General features: G+C 40.4%; 1 protein-coding gene across 1 annotated transcript in view; it reads right to left on the reverse strand.

Moving 5' to 3' along the window:
* LOC122651780 (transcription initiation factor TFIID subunit 5) overlaps positions 1–15,774 on the reverse strand; it is a 65,661-nt gene that overhangs the window by 31,273 nt on the left and 18,614 nt on the right. The window contains exon 8 of the mRNA XM_043845311.1: positions 7,224–7,331. Within this exon, the coding sequence (XP_043701246.1) occupies positions 7,224–7,331 (108 nt within the window). The remainder of the gene's footprint in view (positions 1–7,223; positions 7,332–15,774) is intronic.

Consider the following 15,774-nt stretch of genomic DNA (forward strand, 5'->3'; position numbering starts at 1 on the left):
ACTCATTAAGTCATAAGCGCATAAGTCATAACTCATAAACTTCATAATAGTCAATAGTTCAATACTCAATACACAAAGTATTTCTACGAAATTTACCGAAATATACCGAAATGTACCGAAATATACTGCTCAATACACAGTATTTCTACGAAATATACCAAAATTTTGCCTAAATTTGAACTTTTTTCATTTCGGAAGCCCATCTCGTCTCGGCCCTACCGAAATTTGATATATCGCGAAATTTTGTACCATGGGTAGAACACAAAACCAGCTTTCCAACAAACCCAAGATTGCTTAAATCTAATTGAAAATATTTTTTTAGATATCAAAACAAATGAATATTTTACTGCACTTTTGGTTTTTAGCAATGTTTTACAATATAAAGATTTATGAAATTTTTAGATTTGAGAAAAAACCCCAGCATTAGAAAGTTGAAATTTTCACCTACCGCCAAAAATCTAATTTTTGTTCTTGAACTGGAGGGTTGACTTTTTATCCTTTTGGAATTTTATTTTTTAATTATTTTTATTGGATTCATTATCCACCCTCCATAACAGGTACATTCTATAAACCCAAATATACGGGATTAAGTAGTTAGTTTCTATTTTCTTAATTTCTGATTCCATGTAATGAGTTACTTAGTGGTTAAGATAGCTATTAAGTAGAAGTTTCTAAATTTGTTATTTTCAATTTTGCCTGTCATAGCAATGGATCCTCTAAAAGAATTCCATCCTAGTTTCTATTTTATTTGCTTTCTATTTTCCTTATAATAGCTAAGGATCCTTTCTAGAAGGATTCCTTTTTAGCGTTAGCTCTGCAGCCAAGTAGGAGAGTTTCTATTCTTGTAATCAGTTCATTAGTAAATCGTAAACAAAGAGCAAAGGGCACAATAGCCCACAGATTTGAATGTTTTTAAAAAAACTAGCTCTATGTGAGTGTGTGCAATGTGGTGAATCAGTCACAGCCCTTGTGGTTAAGCAAGTGGTATCCCAAGGTGGTGAATCCTTGGTTTGGAATTGGTGGTGTAGCCTTTCCTGCAGGCCATAGGTAGTGAAGCCTATGGTCATATACCCTCCTCCTTTTTTCCCTTTTCTTTCATTCCTCTTCCTGTACTGTTCTGCAAATTTCCAGCAGGTATTCTCTCAACAGTGGTCTTCTCTTGGGAGATTTCTAACTTCTTTTGGGATTTATCTAATCCTCTATTGTTGTTCTTATAGTTTCTCTCATCCTCCATTGATTAACATACTGTTACAGGTCTTGCGACAGGAGTTGTTTTCCTTTTTTTAATGGAACTTCAGCCTGTGATTTCAAAGAATTTAACCACCAAATTAGGCTGGATTTTGGATATGTGATTCCCTTCCCCCTATACTCCATTTGACCCAAACTTGAGCATTATCGCACTGATGGATTGAGCATTATGTTAGTTTTCCTCACTTTCTATTTTCTGTTTTCCTCTCCTTATTTTCTGTCCATGTGTGTTTCTCCTAATCTAACCATCACCTTGCTTTGATAATTTTACCACATACTCACCCCATTGGGACCTCTAACGTATGTTAGTTTCAGCCCCATCAGATTTGTGGTTTGCAAGCTATAATCACGTTTAGTTTCTACCATATTCATAGTTTTCTGGCTCACTACGATCTGGTTTCTCATAGGTTTGCAAGTGTTTACTTTGTTTCAGCCTAGCAAACCTCTCAATTGGTATCAAACCTATGGCCAACAGTGGCTTAAGTCCTCTGAGATGGCCTACACCCAAAAATTCTTAATCAGTTTCTTGGGGAGTTGATACAACTGGATAAACGATTGGCTTGAATTTAGCAAAGTTGGGGCATAGAATATTTGAACCATCAAGTAATGCAGATCAAATGAAGGATCTAATGGTGGCGGGCTGGGATTAATAGATTGACAGCAAATAGAAGAACAGATTCAGGAATCAGACATGTAACATTAAAGGAAATCAAAGAAGACAGATCTGAGATTAGACAAGAAGCAATAAAGGAAAACAGAACAGTAGGTTAGCAGATTAAAAGAACCAGAAAAAATACTAGAGAAACAGATCAGAAGTAGAGCAAACTATTAGCAGAATAGAGTAGAAGAGAACTGATGTGCAGCTGCATAGTTCGGCTATTGAAATCTCTTTGTTTAAGTACCTGCGACAGCCTTATTACCGCAGGAAGACAGGAGAGCACCAATCAAAGCATAGGAACCTAAAGTCGAGGTTAAAGTTGAAGAAATTCCAGCAACTAGTGACAACAAGAGACAGCTTGATGTTCATACTGTAGAGGTAATGTAAGGCTGACTACAGATATAATCAACCCCAAAAATAAGATAAACCCCAACAATTAACTCTCTAACAACCACAGCAACTTAGGGTCAATTTACTGTTAACAGAACTAAGAATAGGGCTTGGAATAAGAAAATTTGTAACTCACAAAACCTGGCCCAAAGGGCTATTCTGATAATCGAAGGCAGCTTGAATAAAGCCTATTAAAACCCCAAATAGCAGCTTGTTTAGACACAGGTTGCAGAGATATGCTACAAGTAGAGTTGGGGCAAATTAAGGCTGAATTGGGAGAAGTCAAATAACTCCAAACACAGGCCTTCAAAGGCCCTGATATCCTGGTCGAGTGTCCCCTTTGGGGGGCCAACAAACCCCCCCAAACCTTACAGTTTAAGTGGAGATTGACAAAGCAGTTCTGAAAACTCCTACAAATGTACCCTTCACATCTGAGTTGATCAGAAGTGGAGCACATCAGAATCATGATGCTACCAAAGTCTTTTGAGGATAGAAAGCCACGTCCGGAGGACTACATCCCTAACTACTGTGAACAGATGGAATACTTTTATGCACTGAAGCTGGACGTGCACCACATGCAATTGATCTTTCAACTTACCAAAACTCAAGATCGAGTGTTTTCAAGCCAGGAAAAGTCTTGGAAGAAGAATTTTCGGATTTGGGTTTGGTTCAGTTTTTTGGGTCAAGTTGAACCCGCAGTTCAATAAGTTAGGCCCAAATTTAATTCTCCAATGGATTATATGGGTCATGGGCTAAGTATTTTGAGTTTTCTATTGTAACAGGTCCATTCTATAAGCAGAAAAGCCCAAATATTAGGGATTAAAAGCTTATACGGGATTAAGTAGTTAGGTTTTATTTTTGAAGTTTGTAATTCCATGTAATGAGTTACTTAGTAGTTAAGATAGATATTAAGTAGAAGTTTTTTATTTTATTACTTTCTATTTTGCCTGTAATAACAATGGATCCTCTAGAAGCATTCCATCCTACTTTCTATTTTACTTGTGTTGAGAAGTGTACCACGATATGGGGAGTGTCCCTAATCTGGTTGAGTCCATTATGGTTTCCTTTATTGTTTTATGTCTTTAATTGTTAGGAGTTAGGAGTCAGTTTCCTAGTCTAAGTTAGTTACCTATTTTAGATTAAGTTTAGTTTCCTTTTCCTTTTATGATTGTAATGGTTTTACTATAAATAAGATACTTGAGGGAGGAAGCAACTCAAGACATACGGCTCCTCCCCTTGCAGCTACTCTTCACCTCTTCTTTCTTCTCTCTTTTCTCCTCTATAAGGTTATTGGTTACAGGTCCTAGGTTTTCTACATGGTATCAGAGCTGTTGTAACCAATACCTGATTATCACTGTAATTGCCGTTTTGAGAGTCGATTTTAAATTCTGGCTTGAAGAAGGAAACCCTAGTTCATAGAGGAAGAAGAGGAACTAGGGTTTCACATACTGGTTTCGATGAAAGCTGAAATAGTGTCTGAAGATCATACCTGAAGTTGGGTGTGCATCGATTGCAGAATCTTACTGCTATTGTCGTCGTTTTCTGCTATGATCGATTTTCCGTTGAGCAATCGATTTACCGCCGGAAGATTTGTTAAGGAATATCGATTTGCTGCTGAAATTACAGGCTTTATCTCTGCTGGGCGGTATTACCAGAACCAAGAAGAAGCATGCTGAATCTTTAATCCTTGTCGATTGGTTCTTAGATCTGGCTTGAAGGGTGCCTGCCCATAGACGGCTCAAGTCTTTGAAGATTTCCTTGGAAACTTTCCTTTAGTTGTGAGAGTCGAGCCGCAATGCGAACTGCTGCAACTTCTACCGCTGCTGCAGCTCCGGTCCTTCAATCTCGAATCGGTGGCGATTGGAGCTCTGTTTGGGTGCAATCCGAGAGGTATTTCCATCACCTACTTACCGTTAAAACCCTAGGATAAACAGAGCATCCCCAAAGGAGTTCTTTCCTTCAGAAACCTGTTGGGTTTTCCATCTCTGGTTTGTGCTAGAGGTAGGAGACGACCTCTTCAACTTCCCCTTTCCAAGAATTTTCTTTTTTCTACTTTTATTACCCCACTTTCCAATTTTACCGTTCCATAATGTCAATAACTCCTTCTATCCTTTAATTTGTTTTCTTCCAAGTTAGTCCTAAATCTATAAATTAATTCCCATTATGTCCCACTGCTTCTTCAATTACCCATAGCCCCTTTGCAAATTCTGGTTTATTACCAAATTGCCACTCCTCCCTTAAATTTTGCCTTGCTTATGCATATATATGGATTTCACTTAAATTACAGTTCTGCCATTACCTCTTGTTATCCCTATTGTATACTTGGATGGGTCTATCCCGAACGAAATTGGGTATTTTGACCCGGGTTCCACATCAATTGGAGATTGCATGATGTTATCACAGAATTGCCATTGGGTATACATATATGCCATATTATTGCTTTTGTGGGCCCAGATCACATCAATTTGTTTTTTGGCAAATTGGTACTTAAATGATATTGAGGTTGGAGTTTGCTTTGAGGGGGAGATTGGAAATTATTGAGATACTGCTCATATACCAAACTGCCATTGCCCTTTTAATTCCGACATTTCTTTAAAATTCTTGAAGTATAGTTGCCCAGGTGGGCCCCGAACACATGTGGGATTTGTACTTCTTTGAAGGTTGGACCTTGCATGGTGGTTGTTGGCTCCAGTGAGGGGAGGTTAGAAACTGATATATATTGGGATTCTATCTACGGCTGTTACTTGTGGTGCTCTTGTTTATGAAATTTTTTAATGATGCCCATGCTTTGAGATGTTGATTATTGGCCGTTATTTGTTCACGTGTCCTGCTACACGTGAGGGGGAGATTGGAATTGGATATTATTATTTGCATATCTGCTCTGCACAAGTCATCAATTGGAGAGTCTAGAGAGTCTTACCTTTCTCAATTGGAGAGTCTTATCTTTTCAAGAATATTTCGGTGAAGATTTCTCAAGATTTATTTTAGTGAAGATTTTTACTTTACTTTTGAAGGGAAACTCCGAAGTTGCTGCCCTCCATCTTTTAAACATGCTATGGTGTTTTTTGAAGATCGACAGGAAAATTCCACTTTGTGCGATTGAATTGATTCTTACTTTGAAGATCGAGTTCTTTCCTTATATTGAAGATCGCGTCTTCTCTTATTAGCAATCAAGTTCCGCAATTATTGGAGAACATCTGTCATTGTTACCTATCTGCTGTTTTTGGATCGCAGTTGATGTTATCTATCATCCAGTGCTTGGGCTGATATTTCCATTGATTTTATTGGAGTTTCCTCTGTGCTCACTGAAGTCTTCAACTACTATTCAAGACTGGTGTTGAGTTTGATTTTCTATACTTTTTAGTCCAAGCTGGAGCCTTTCTTTTAATATCTGTATACTCCAGCTTGAGGGGGAGTGTTGAGAAGTGTACCACGATAGGGGGAGTGTCCCTATTGTGGTTGAGTCCATTATGGTTTCCTTTATTGTTTTATGTCTTTAATTGTTAGGAGTTAGGAGTCAGTTTCCTAGTCTAAGTAAGTTACCTATTTTAGATTAGGTTTAGTTTCCTTTTCCTTTTATGATTGTAATGGTTTTATTATAAATAAGATACTTGAGGGAGGAAGCAACTCAAGACATACGGCTCCTCCCCTTGCAGCTACTCTTCTCCTCTTCTTTCTTCTCTCTTTTCTCCTCTATAAGGTTATTGGTTACAGGTCCTAGGTTTTCTACAACTTGTAATAGTTAAGGATCTTTTTTAGAAGGATTCCATTTAAGTGTTTACTTGACAGCCAAGTAGCAGGGAGAGTTTCTATTCTTGTAATTAGTTCATTGGCTATTATAAATAAAGAGCAAAGGGCACACTAGCACACAAATTTGGATATTTTGAAAAAACTAGCTCTATATGAGTGTGTGCACTCAGCACTGTGGTGAATCAGTCACAGCCCTTGTGGTGAAGCAAATGGCAACCCACAAGGGATATCCAGCAGGTATTCTCTCTCTACCGTGGCCTTCTCTTGGGAGATATCTAACTTCTTTTGTGTTTTATTTAATCCTCTAATGTTGTTCCTATAGTTTCTCTCATCTTCCATTGATTAATATCCTGTTACAGGTCTTGGGATAGGAGTTGTTTTTCCTTTCTCAGTCTAAATCTTCAGCCTGTGATTTCAGAGAAATTAACCATCAAATTAGGCTAGATTTTGGATATGTGATTCCCTTCCCCTTCTACTCCATTCAACCCAAACTTAAGCACCATCGCACTAATGGATTGAGTTATGCTAGTTTTTCTAATTATTTTCTGTTTTCCTGTACTTTCTATTTTCTATCCATGTTTGTTTCTCCTAATCTAACCATCACCTTGCCTTGATAGTTTTACCACATACTCACCTCATTAGGGCCTCTAACATATGTTAGTTACAGCCCCATCAGATTTGTGGTTTGCAAGTTCAAATCACGTTTAGTTTCTGCCATATTCATAGCTTTCTGGGTCACTGTGATTCTGGTTTCTCATAGGTTTCTAGTATTGTCTTTTCAGCCTGGCAAACCTCATCAGGAATACTATGCTCAACAAATGTTCTTTGATTCACCACCCTTGATTGACTAGCTCACTGCCAATTCATTCAGACATCTAGCATTCCACCGGAAATCCCCGTAGTTAATCCTCTTCATTCCCTTCACTATCATATCCCTCACTATTAGCAACTTTGAAACCCACCTTCAAAGACACCAATTCAGCCGGGAAATCCCCGCCATCAATTCGGGACAGATTATGCCACAAGTATCACTACCAACCCACAGTCTAATGAGATTCTCAATTCTGAAGGCAGTAAACTCAATGGGGCATCATACTGATTACCATCAATAGGGAACTGTCAACGGAACTCTAGTTAACAGAAAAGTTATGGAAAGTTTAAAGCAGTACAATATTACCTTATTCTCTTCTAAGTCCCCCTCTTTGCTTTCTCCTTCACCCTTTTCAGAGTCTGACATTAAACCCCCAGCCTTCTCCAAACGATCTTCCAAAGAATCTTCTAGCAACTACGAGAGCAAATATAAGGTAAATGAAAAATGTCCTCCAACAAACAATAATCAAGCCACATCATATAGCACACAATTCCAGCAAGGAAAAAAAATTGAACTTCACATTGGTGACTAGAGAGGTCATTCTTAACATGCCAAATGTAGCAAAAAGGACATAAAAATTAGCAGCAAAAAACATTAAATGATACTTGCAATATGTCCATTTCTTTAACCATATTAGATGTTAGAGACATGCCAACATTTTTATTTAGATAAAAGCTAATACATCATATGCGATTTATTTTTATCTAGTTATGTAACATTATAAATTTTAGCATCAATATGAACTTTATCTACACTTCGTATTGCACACTTGCATTAAGTAAACTATCACAGAAATCTGTCATAATACATCAAAGACTAAAGACTTGTCACAATAATTGGTGGCAATCCCGGGGTTCAGAAACCCTATTTGGGTTCGCTATGGGCCCACCCAAGCACTATATAACTAATTATAATAAATAATGGCAGTTCTGTAATTATACTGAAGTTGCAAAGGGAAGTGGCAAACTTATAATAAATCAGAAACTGGATGAGTCTAATGGAAATTCTATAAGAAATGGATATAATGGGGATTTTGAATTAATGTAATGGGGCTAACTTTCATTCTTGAACTGGGGGGGTGACTTTTTATCTTTTTGGTATTTGATTTTTTAACTATTTTTATTGGATTCAAATAGGGGTATTTGCTTCTTTATGAATGATATCTTAAGTAAATGAAATAATCATATACTTAAATGATATTAGGCATAAATAAGTGTTTGTCCTGGTTTCTGCCATAAGTGTCTGTACTGGTTTCCCACTAAGTCAAACTCCTATTTGGACTAGGTTAAAAACCCACCACAACCATCAAACGAGTTCAAAAAAAAAGTGCACCAACTCGCAGAGATCTCGGTCCAACTCGATTTTTTTCCTAACCGAAACCAGGTTCAAAACCGAGTTCTCGAACCTTGGTTGCAATTCGACACCATTGATCCCCACCCCCGGCAGTTGAATTCTACCTCCGACCCCACCCTCACCCCCAACCTTGTAAGTTGCAACACCCAGCCCCGCCCCTACGAGCATGCATGTTTGGAGTCTATATTCAGAAAAGCATTCAAAGTCAAATAGTCAATTAAGCACTTAAAGCTGCTAACCTCGTTTGTATGTCTTGGGTTCTAGGATTGATGCTATTAGAATTCAAGATGTGCAGAATTTTCAGAAATTGTACACCCAAAATAACAATTTGACCAGTTATGAAGATAAGTCTGGCATTTATAAATACTTACCGAAACTCCAAACAAGACCGTACCCAGTCCACGAGGCTCCGCCACTGCGGGGTCTGGGGAGGGTCATAATGTACGCAGCCTTACCCCTGCTTTCGCAGAGAGGCTGTTTCCAGACTCGAACCCGTGACCACTTGGGCAAAATGGAGCAACCTTTACCAAAACTCCAAGTCTTTACAATTAAAACAGAACCACCACCACTTTTCTCATCGCCCAGTTTCATTTTCCCACATATCAAAATATGGTTAAAGCCATTTACTGGTTCCCAGATCGGAGATAAAAACCCATCAATTAAGACCCTCTTATCAATCGGTGCCAGAAACTCAAAACGCCAGAGATTTTGCTACCATGGCAAGCCAGGCTTCTTCGTAGAAGATCTTCATCGATTCCTCCATTAGAATTGCCATATCCTATGAATTCCATGGCCCTCAACCTTGATTGGGAATCATCCAAAAAAAAACGAATGGACAAAGCTACTACAAAAGCTATTTCAAAATGGGAATCACCCATAAACAATTTAGATATGTCTAACATGGGTTTGCTCCTAGAACAAGTGGAGAACCTTACCAAAAAAAAAAAAAAGACGAGTGGAAAACTGACACCGTTTACTACTCCGTCATAGACCCAGTGAATTTTCCAATTGACTCAATCCTAGACCTTAAACATGCATGCTTGCAGGTGGGACTGGGTGTTGCAACTTGCACAAGTGGGGGGCGGAAGCAGAATTCAAGGGTAGGGGGCAAAGGTCAAGGGTGGGGCATGGCTGTGGAATTGCAGGGGTGGGTAGTGGGGCAGAGGTGAGGGGAGTAGAGGCAGAAGTCAAGGGTCCGACATGGCTAGGAAGTTGCAGTGATGGGCGGCGGAAGCGAGATAAAGGCAAGTGGTGGGGGCGGAACTGGGTTAAGTAATGACCGTGAGGTAGTTGCAGAAATTGGGGGGGAGCATGGGACGGGGAAGTTGTGAAGGTGGGCCTTGGGAGATTGGGGTTGTTTAGGTAAGGATAAATAAGGGTAAAATTGGAAATTTTAAAAAAAAATTGATTAATCTAGTTAATGTTATTGCGGAGAATAGGAATAATGGCTTGTGACTTTATGTTCACAGCCCCACTTTATTTATAATGATATGGAGAACATTCTAGAATAGGTACAAAGACTGAAATACCCCTAGGACAAAAAATACCCTTGAACCTATATTTCAACACTCCCCCTCAAGTTGGTGCATAAATATCAAACATGCCCAACTTGCTAACTATAGAACAAAACTTTTACTACTAATTCCCTTAGTAAGAATATCAGCTAATTGGTTGCTAGGTTGAATAAAAGGGAACAAATGACTCCTTGTTCCAGCTTCTCCTTGATGAAGTGACAATCAATCTCGACGTGCTTGGGCCTTGGTGTGATCATGTTGAACTGGATTTTGTGCAATGCTTATTGCTGATTTGCTGTCATGATGGAAACGCATAGGCAGCTCAACATGAATATATAAATCTCGAAGAAGTCCCTGGAGCCAAAGAAGTTCACATATACCATGGGCCATACCCGAAACTCTGATTCAGCAATCTGCACTGGATCGAGCAACTACAGCTTGCTTCTTGCTTCGCCAAGTAACCAAGTTGCCTCCAAAAAGGTGCATAGCCTGAAGTAGATCTCCTGTCATCCGGACATGCTGGCCAGTTTGCATCAGTGAAAAGCCTCAACTCGCAAGTGATTCAGAGGAGAGAAAAGTACACCTTTTCTAGGGAAAGACTTCAAATACCTCAAGATCTTATATGCAGCCTCTGGATGAGTTGAGGATCAAGCATATATTGGCTAACCACACTCACAACAAAGGCTATATCTGGCCATGTGTGGGATAGATATATCAGTCGCCCAACCAGCCTTCGGTTGCTACCCTTATCTACTGGCTCTCCATCCTTACTCTTTAAATGAGTGTTAGGCTCTAATGGTGTATTGGCAGGCTTACATCCCAACATTCTTGTGTCAGAGAAAAGATCAAGCATATACTTCCGTTGAGAGAGGAAGATACCTTGCGTTGAATAAGCAACCTCGATCCCAAGAAAATATCATAGCTTTCCCAGGTCCTTAATTTCAAACTCTATCCCCAAATAGGCTTTTAGTTTCCCTATTTCATCAAAATCACTCCCAATGATTACTATGTCATCTACATAGACAATCAAACCTGTAATATTCTGGCCCGTCTTCCTGGTAAACAAAGTGTGATCAGCATTACTTTGTTTATAGCCAATTGACACCATGGCTCTATGGAAACGACCAAACCAAGCTCTAGGAGACTATTTTAGACCATATTAAGCTCTCTTCAAACAACACACTTTGCCTCAAGTCTCTGTGGCAGCAAAGCCAGGAGGGATATCCATATACACCTCTTCTTTGAGCTCCCCATGGAGAAAAGCATTCTTCACATCAAGTTGTTGAAGATCCCATCCTTGGTTAACAGCATAGACCCTAACAATGTTCATCTTTGCTACTAGAGCAAATGTTTCCCGATAGTTGATCCCATGAGTCAGGGTAAACCCTCTAGCAACCAGCCTTATGTCTTTCCACCAATCCATCAGCCTTCTGTTTAACTGCGAAAACCCAGTTGCAGCCTATAGGTTTCTTTCCTGGAGGAAGAGTTGCCAAATCCCAAGTGTCATTTTTTCCCAAGGCACTCATTTCTTCATTCATTGCTTCTTTCTACCTCGAATTAGCTAGTGCTTCCTACCATGTCTTAGGAATGGAAACAAAGGACAAAGAGGAAGCAATAGCATAGAAAGAAGGAGAAAGAGAGTCATATGAAACAACATTAGAAATGGGATGCAGAGTACAAGTTCTACCTGGCTTACGAATAGCAATTGGTAAGTCAAGACTAGGATCAGAAGCCGACTCACCAGAAGGAATAGAATTAGTAGAAGAACTTAGGACAGGTAGTGCCAATCGGTTAGGAACAGTGGTGGTGGTATTATCAACTTGCTTTATTTTATGCCACATTCCTCGAGTGAATGTCTTCAAGATGTTGGGGTCCCCCAGGCTCCCCCTGAATTAAAGGTTGCTCCTGTTCTTACCTTGTTATACCATCCTCAAGCTCTATGGAAGGATCTTCCATTGTAGGCACATGCACACCTGGGTTCCCCAGGCTCCCCCTGAATTAAAGGCTGCTCCTGTTCTTACCCTGTTATAGCATCCTCAAGCTCTATGGAAGGATCTTCCACTATAGGCACATGCACATCCACATCCAATGGCGCAATTATGGACACCTCTTCACTTACAGACTCCCCCTGAAGAGGTCCATGGGTTGGGAAATAGGCCTCAGACTCTCGAATTTTACATCCATAGTGACAATCAACTTCCGAGGAGGATGACATCACTTATACGCCTTCTAGTTAGTAAAATATCCCAAAAAATGCAGCAAAGCCTCTTGGGATCAAATTTCCCACTGACATGATGATTTTGAGCAAATACAACGCAACCAAATATCTTAGGAGGCACCACAAAGGAAGAATAACCCAATAATACGTTAAGAGGACAGCGAGCAGCCAACACCCGTGAGGACAACCGATTTATAAGGTAGGCCGCCAAAAGCACTGCATCACCCAAAAACCGAGGGATAGACATTGCAAACATAGATCTAGCCACTTCCAAGAGGTGACGATTCTTCTGTTCAGCCACACCATTCTGGGCTGGAGTGTCTACACAAGAGGTCTGGTGTATTATTCCATGAGTAGACAGATAGGCCTGAAGAGATCCGTCGTTCCCATTGTCAGTCCAAAGTATTTTCACATTGGCATCATACTGGGTCTAAATCATTTAATGGAACAGCTGAAAACTGGAGAAAACTTCACACTTCTAGCACATAAGGTAGACCCAAGTGGTACGACTAAAACAATCAATAAAGGAGACAAACCACCGGTAACCAAATGTAGATACATAACGGGCAGGGCCCTAAACATTAGAATGAATTAAACCAAATGGAATTAAACTTCTATTATTTGAAACCGGGTAAATAGTTCTAGTTCGCTTTGCAAAAATGCAACCATCACAAGAAAATTTGTTTGGGCTACAATTCTTTACTAAACTAGGAAATAAAGTAGATAAAACTCCTAGAGGAGGGTGGCCCAAATCACGATGCCACCTATGTAGTTCGGCCAAAGCAAACACTGACAAGTCAGGAAGAGAAGCCTGAGAGACCAAAGCTGATGGACAACTATCAAGCAAGTAGAGACCACCAACCACTTTACTACTACCAATCGTACGACCCGTCTCCAAGTCCTAGAAAAGACGATGGGTAGAAAAGAAAATTACTTTGCAATTTAAATCCCATGTAAGACTACTAATAGAGAGTAAATTAATAACAAATTTGGGAACATGTAATACAGAAGAAAGAGATAACGAAGGAGTGCACTTAATGGTGCCTGTCCTAGAAATAGTGGTGAGGGAACCATCAGCCACACGGACATTACTGTTACCTGATAAAGTAAAGTATTGAAAGAATTGAGTCGGAGAACCTGTCATGTGGTCAGTGGCACCCGAGTCAATTATCCAAGAAGTGGACATGACTAAGGCACAATGGCCCCCAAAAGGAATACCTGACTGGGAAGAGGAAGATGGAGCAGAAGTCCCTGGCAAGGATGTAGCAGAGGCTGCAGAAGGTGCTGGTGAAGAAGATGAGTCCAACCCGGTAATCAGACGACGCAGGGTCTGTAATTCCTCCTGGAAAAGAGATGGGTCGGCAGCAATATCTTCAGATGCGGTATGATGAGCCTTGGCTGAAGAAGAAGACCGGCCATATCCATGACATGCAAGTATCAGTGGGGCGCCCATGTAATTTCCAGCACTTGTCCCTAGTGTGTCTCTCTTTGCCACAATAATCACACTTTACGAGAACTCGATTAGATGTAGAACAGTCACCAATACCTTGGGAAATCCTCTCCCCCCCCCCACGGGAAGAACTCTGTGGACCAGAGTACAGAGTCGATCGTTCATTTGTAACGGGATGAACCATGGCATTACGACGATTGTCTTATGATTGCACCATGGCATAGACCTGCTAGTGATGGAAAGGGATCACGACTCAAGACATAGGCTCGAATCTAATCAAACTCTATGTTGAGACCAGAAAGAAAATCGAAGACACAAAGACTATCTTCCCATTTTTTTAAAGTTGTTGCATCTGTGTCACAGGTAGTTGTAAAGGACCCATAAAAATCCAACTCTGACCACATGCTACGAAGGGTTGAATAGTACTGAGAAAGATGTTGTTTGGTCTCATGAATTTTCTTACGGAGTTCATAACATTAGGCAGCATTACCTACCTGGAAATAGGTATCTTTGACTGTCTTCCAAATCTTAGCAGCAGTATCAAGAAGAAGATAGACCCTGTGTTGGATTGTATGGGCCAGAATACCATGGGGGTATTCTAGACTTTTTCCCTTTCATTATTTATGTTTTATGTTCTATGCTGTTATGTACTGCCTATGTAAGCTATGTTAGGGGCAGTTTTGTCATTGTAATCTCTACTTCATTATTAATTTATTATAAATAAAGGCTTGGGGTCAGTCTTGATCATTCAAGCATTATTCCTAAATCTGTTTTATTAACATGGTATCAGAGCCAAAATCTCTCTGATCTAGGCTTTCAAAACCCACCACCCTCCCATCGTTTTTTTCCTTCCCTTCTCCTCTCATTTTTTTTCTCCCCTTTCTCTTTGGTTCCCATCCCTCTCCAAGGGCAGCACTGAAGAGGTGATCATATGGATCTAGTTGTTGCCCTCCTCCCCACCTCTTTTCCCTTTTTTCAATGTCATAAATTCTGCTCGATAGCTGCTGGTCCTCTCTCTGAGATTTTGGAGTTTTCCAGAAATTTTTGAAGATCAGGCCACTACTACTGTTGAAGGCTGATTTTCCTATGTTGGAGCTTCATCTGCAACCTTGACCAGCTTCTATCCAGCCTCTACCAGATCTTTGAAGACCCCTACTCCCAATCAATCTCCTTTTTCAGGGTTTTCCAAAACCCTAACATCTATTGATTTTTGGGGATAGGGCTGCTTGTTGATGCTATATTTTTTGGAGGAGTTTTTACCACCAAGGGCATCATCTACCAGTTCCTGGCCAGCCTACATCCAACTCTACTGCAGTTTTTTTTTTTTTTGGATCCAACTCCCCACATCGATCTCAACTTTCAGGGTTTTGAAAAAAACCTTGACAACATCGATCTTTGGGATAGGGTTCTCTGTTGCTGCTGATTTTTTTGGAGGTGTTTTCCCCATCCAAGAGGACCACTCGATCCTGCTTTCAGACCTTAACTTGGAGTATTTGTTGGATTTATCTTCCCAACAGCCCCTCTCTGCGATTTGGATTTCTCTGCTGCAACTATGGGTGACCCTGTTACTTCCACTGCTACTTCTGATCATGATGGCCTTGGCAAATCAGATTACCACAGTTTTCCTCCTAATCCCATCAAATTGGATGGCAAAAACTACCTATTGTGGTCTCGGTCTGCCTCCTTTGCCATTGCTGGCTGTGGCCTTACTGGCCATATTGATGGCACCAGTACTATGCCGGTTGCACCTGGTCCTCCTCAAACTTGATGGCTTGCAAACAATGGGATTCTCATGTCATACTTGATTGGTTCTATGACTTCTGACCATGCACATGGGTTTCTTCTCCTTGACACAGCTTCTCAAATTTGGTCGGCTTGCAAGGAAACATATGGGCAGCTTGGCAATGATGCTCAGGTTTATGAACTCCGAAAGAAGGTCCTTCATACTACTCAAGGAGACTTGTCGGTCTCTAAATACTATGTTACTCTGTGCAGCCTCTGGCAACAATTGGACCACTATTCTGATTACCACCCTACTACAGCTGCTGACATTGCTGCCTATAAAAATCATGTGGACAAGATCAAGGTCTATGACTTCTTAGCCGGGTTAAATGTTGAGTATGACCAGATTCGTGTTCAAGTGTTGGGCCATTCACATTTTCCCACACTTGAACAATCCTATGCCTTGGTTTCCTCTGAAGAAAACCGACAGGCTGCTATGTTACACCCTCCTATTACTGACAGATCAGCCCTACAGACTGCTGCCCCGGCTCCACCTGGCACCTGCACCTGTTGGAAATCTCTCACTTGGTAGTTCTGCTC

This window comes from Telopea speciosissima, chromosome 2 (assembly GCF_018873765.1).
Source record: "Telopea speciosissima isolate NSW1024214 ecotype Mountain lineage chromosome 2, Tspe_v1, whole genome shotgun sequence".
Lineage (NCBI taxonomy): Eukaryota > Viridiplantae > Streptophyta > Magnoliopsida > Proteales > Proteaceae > Telopea > Telopea speciosissima.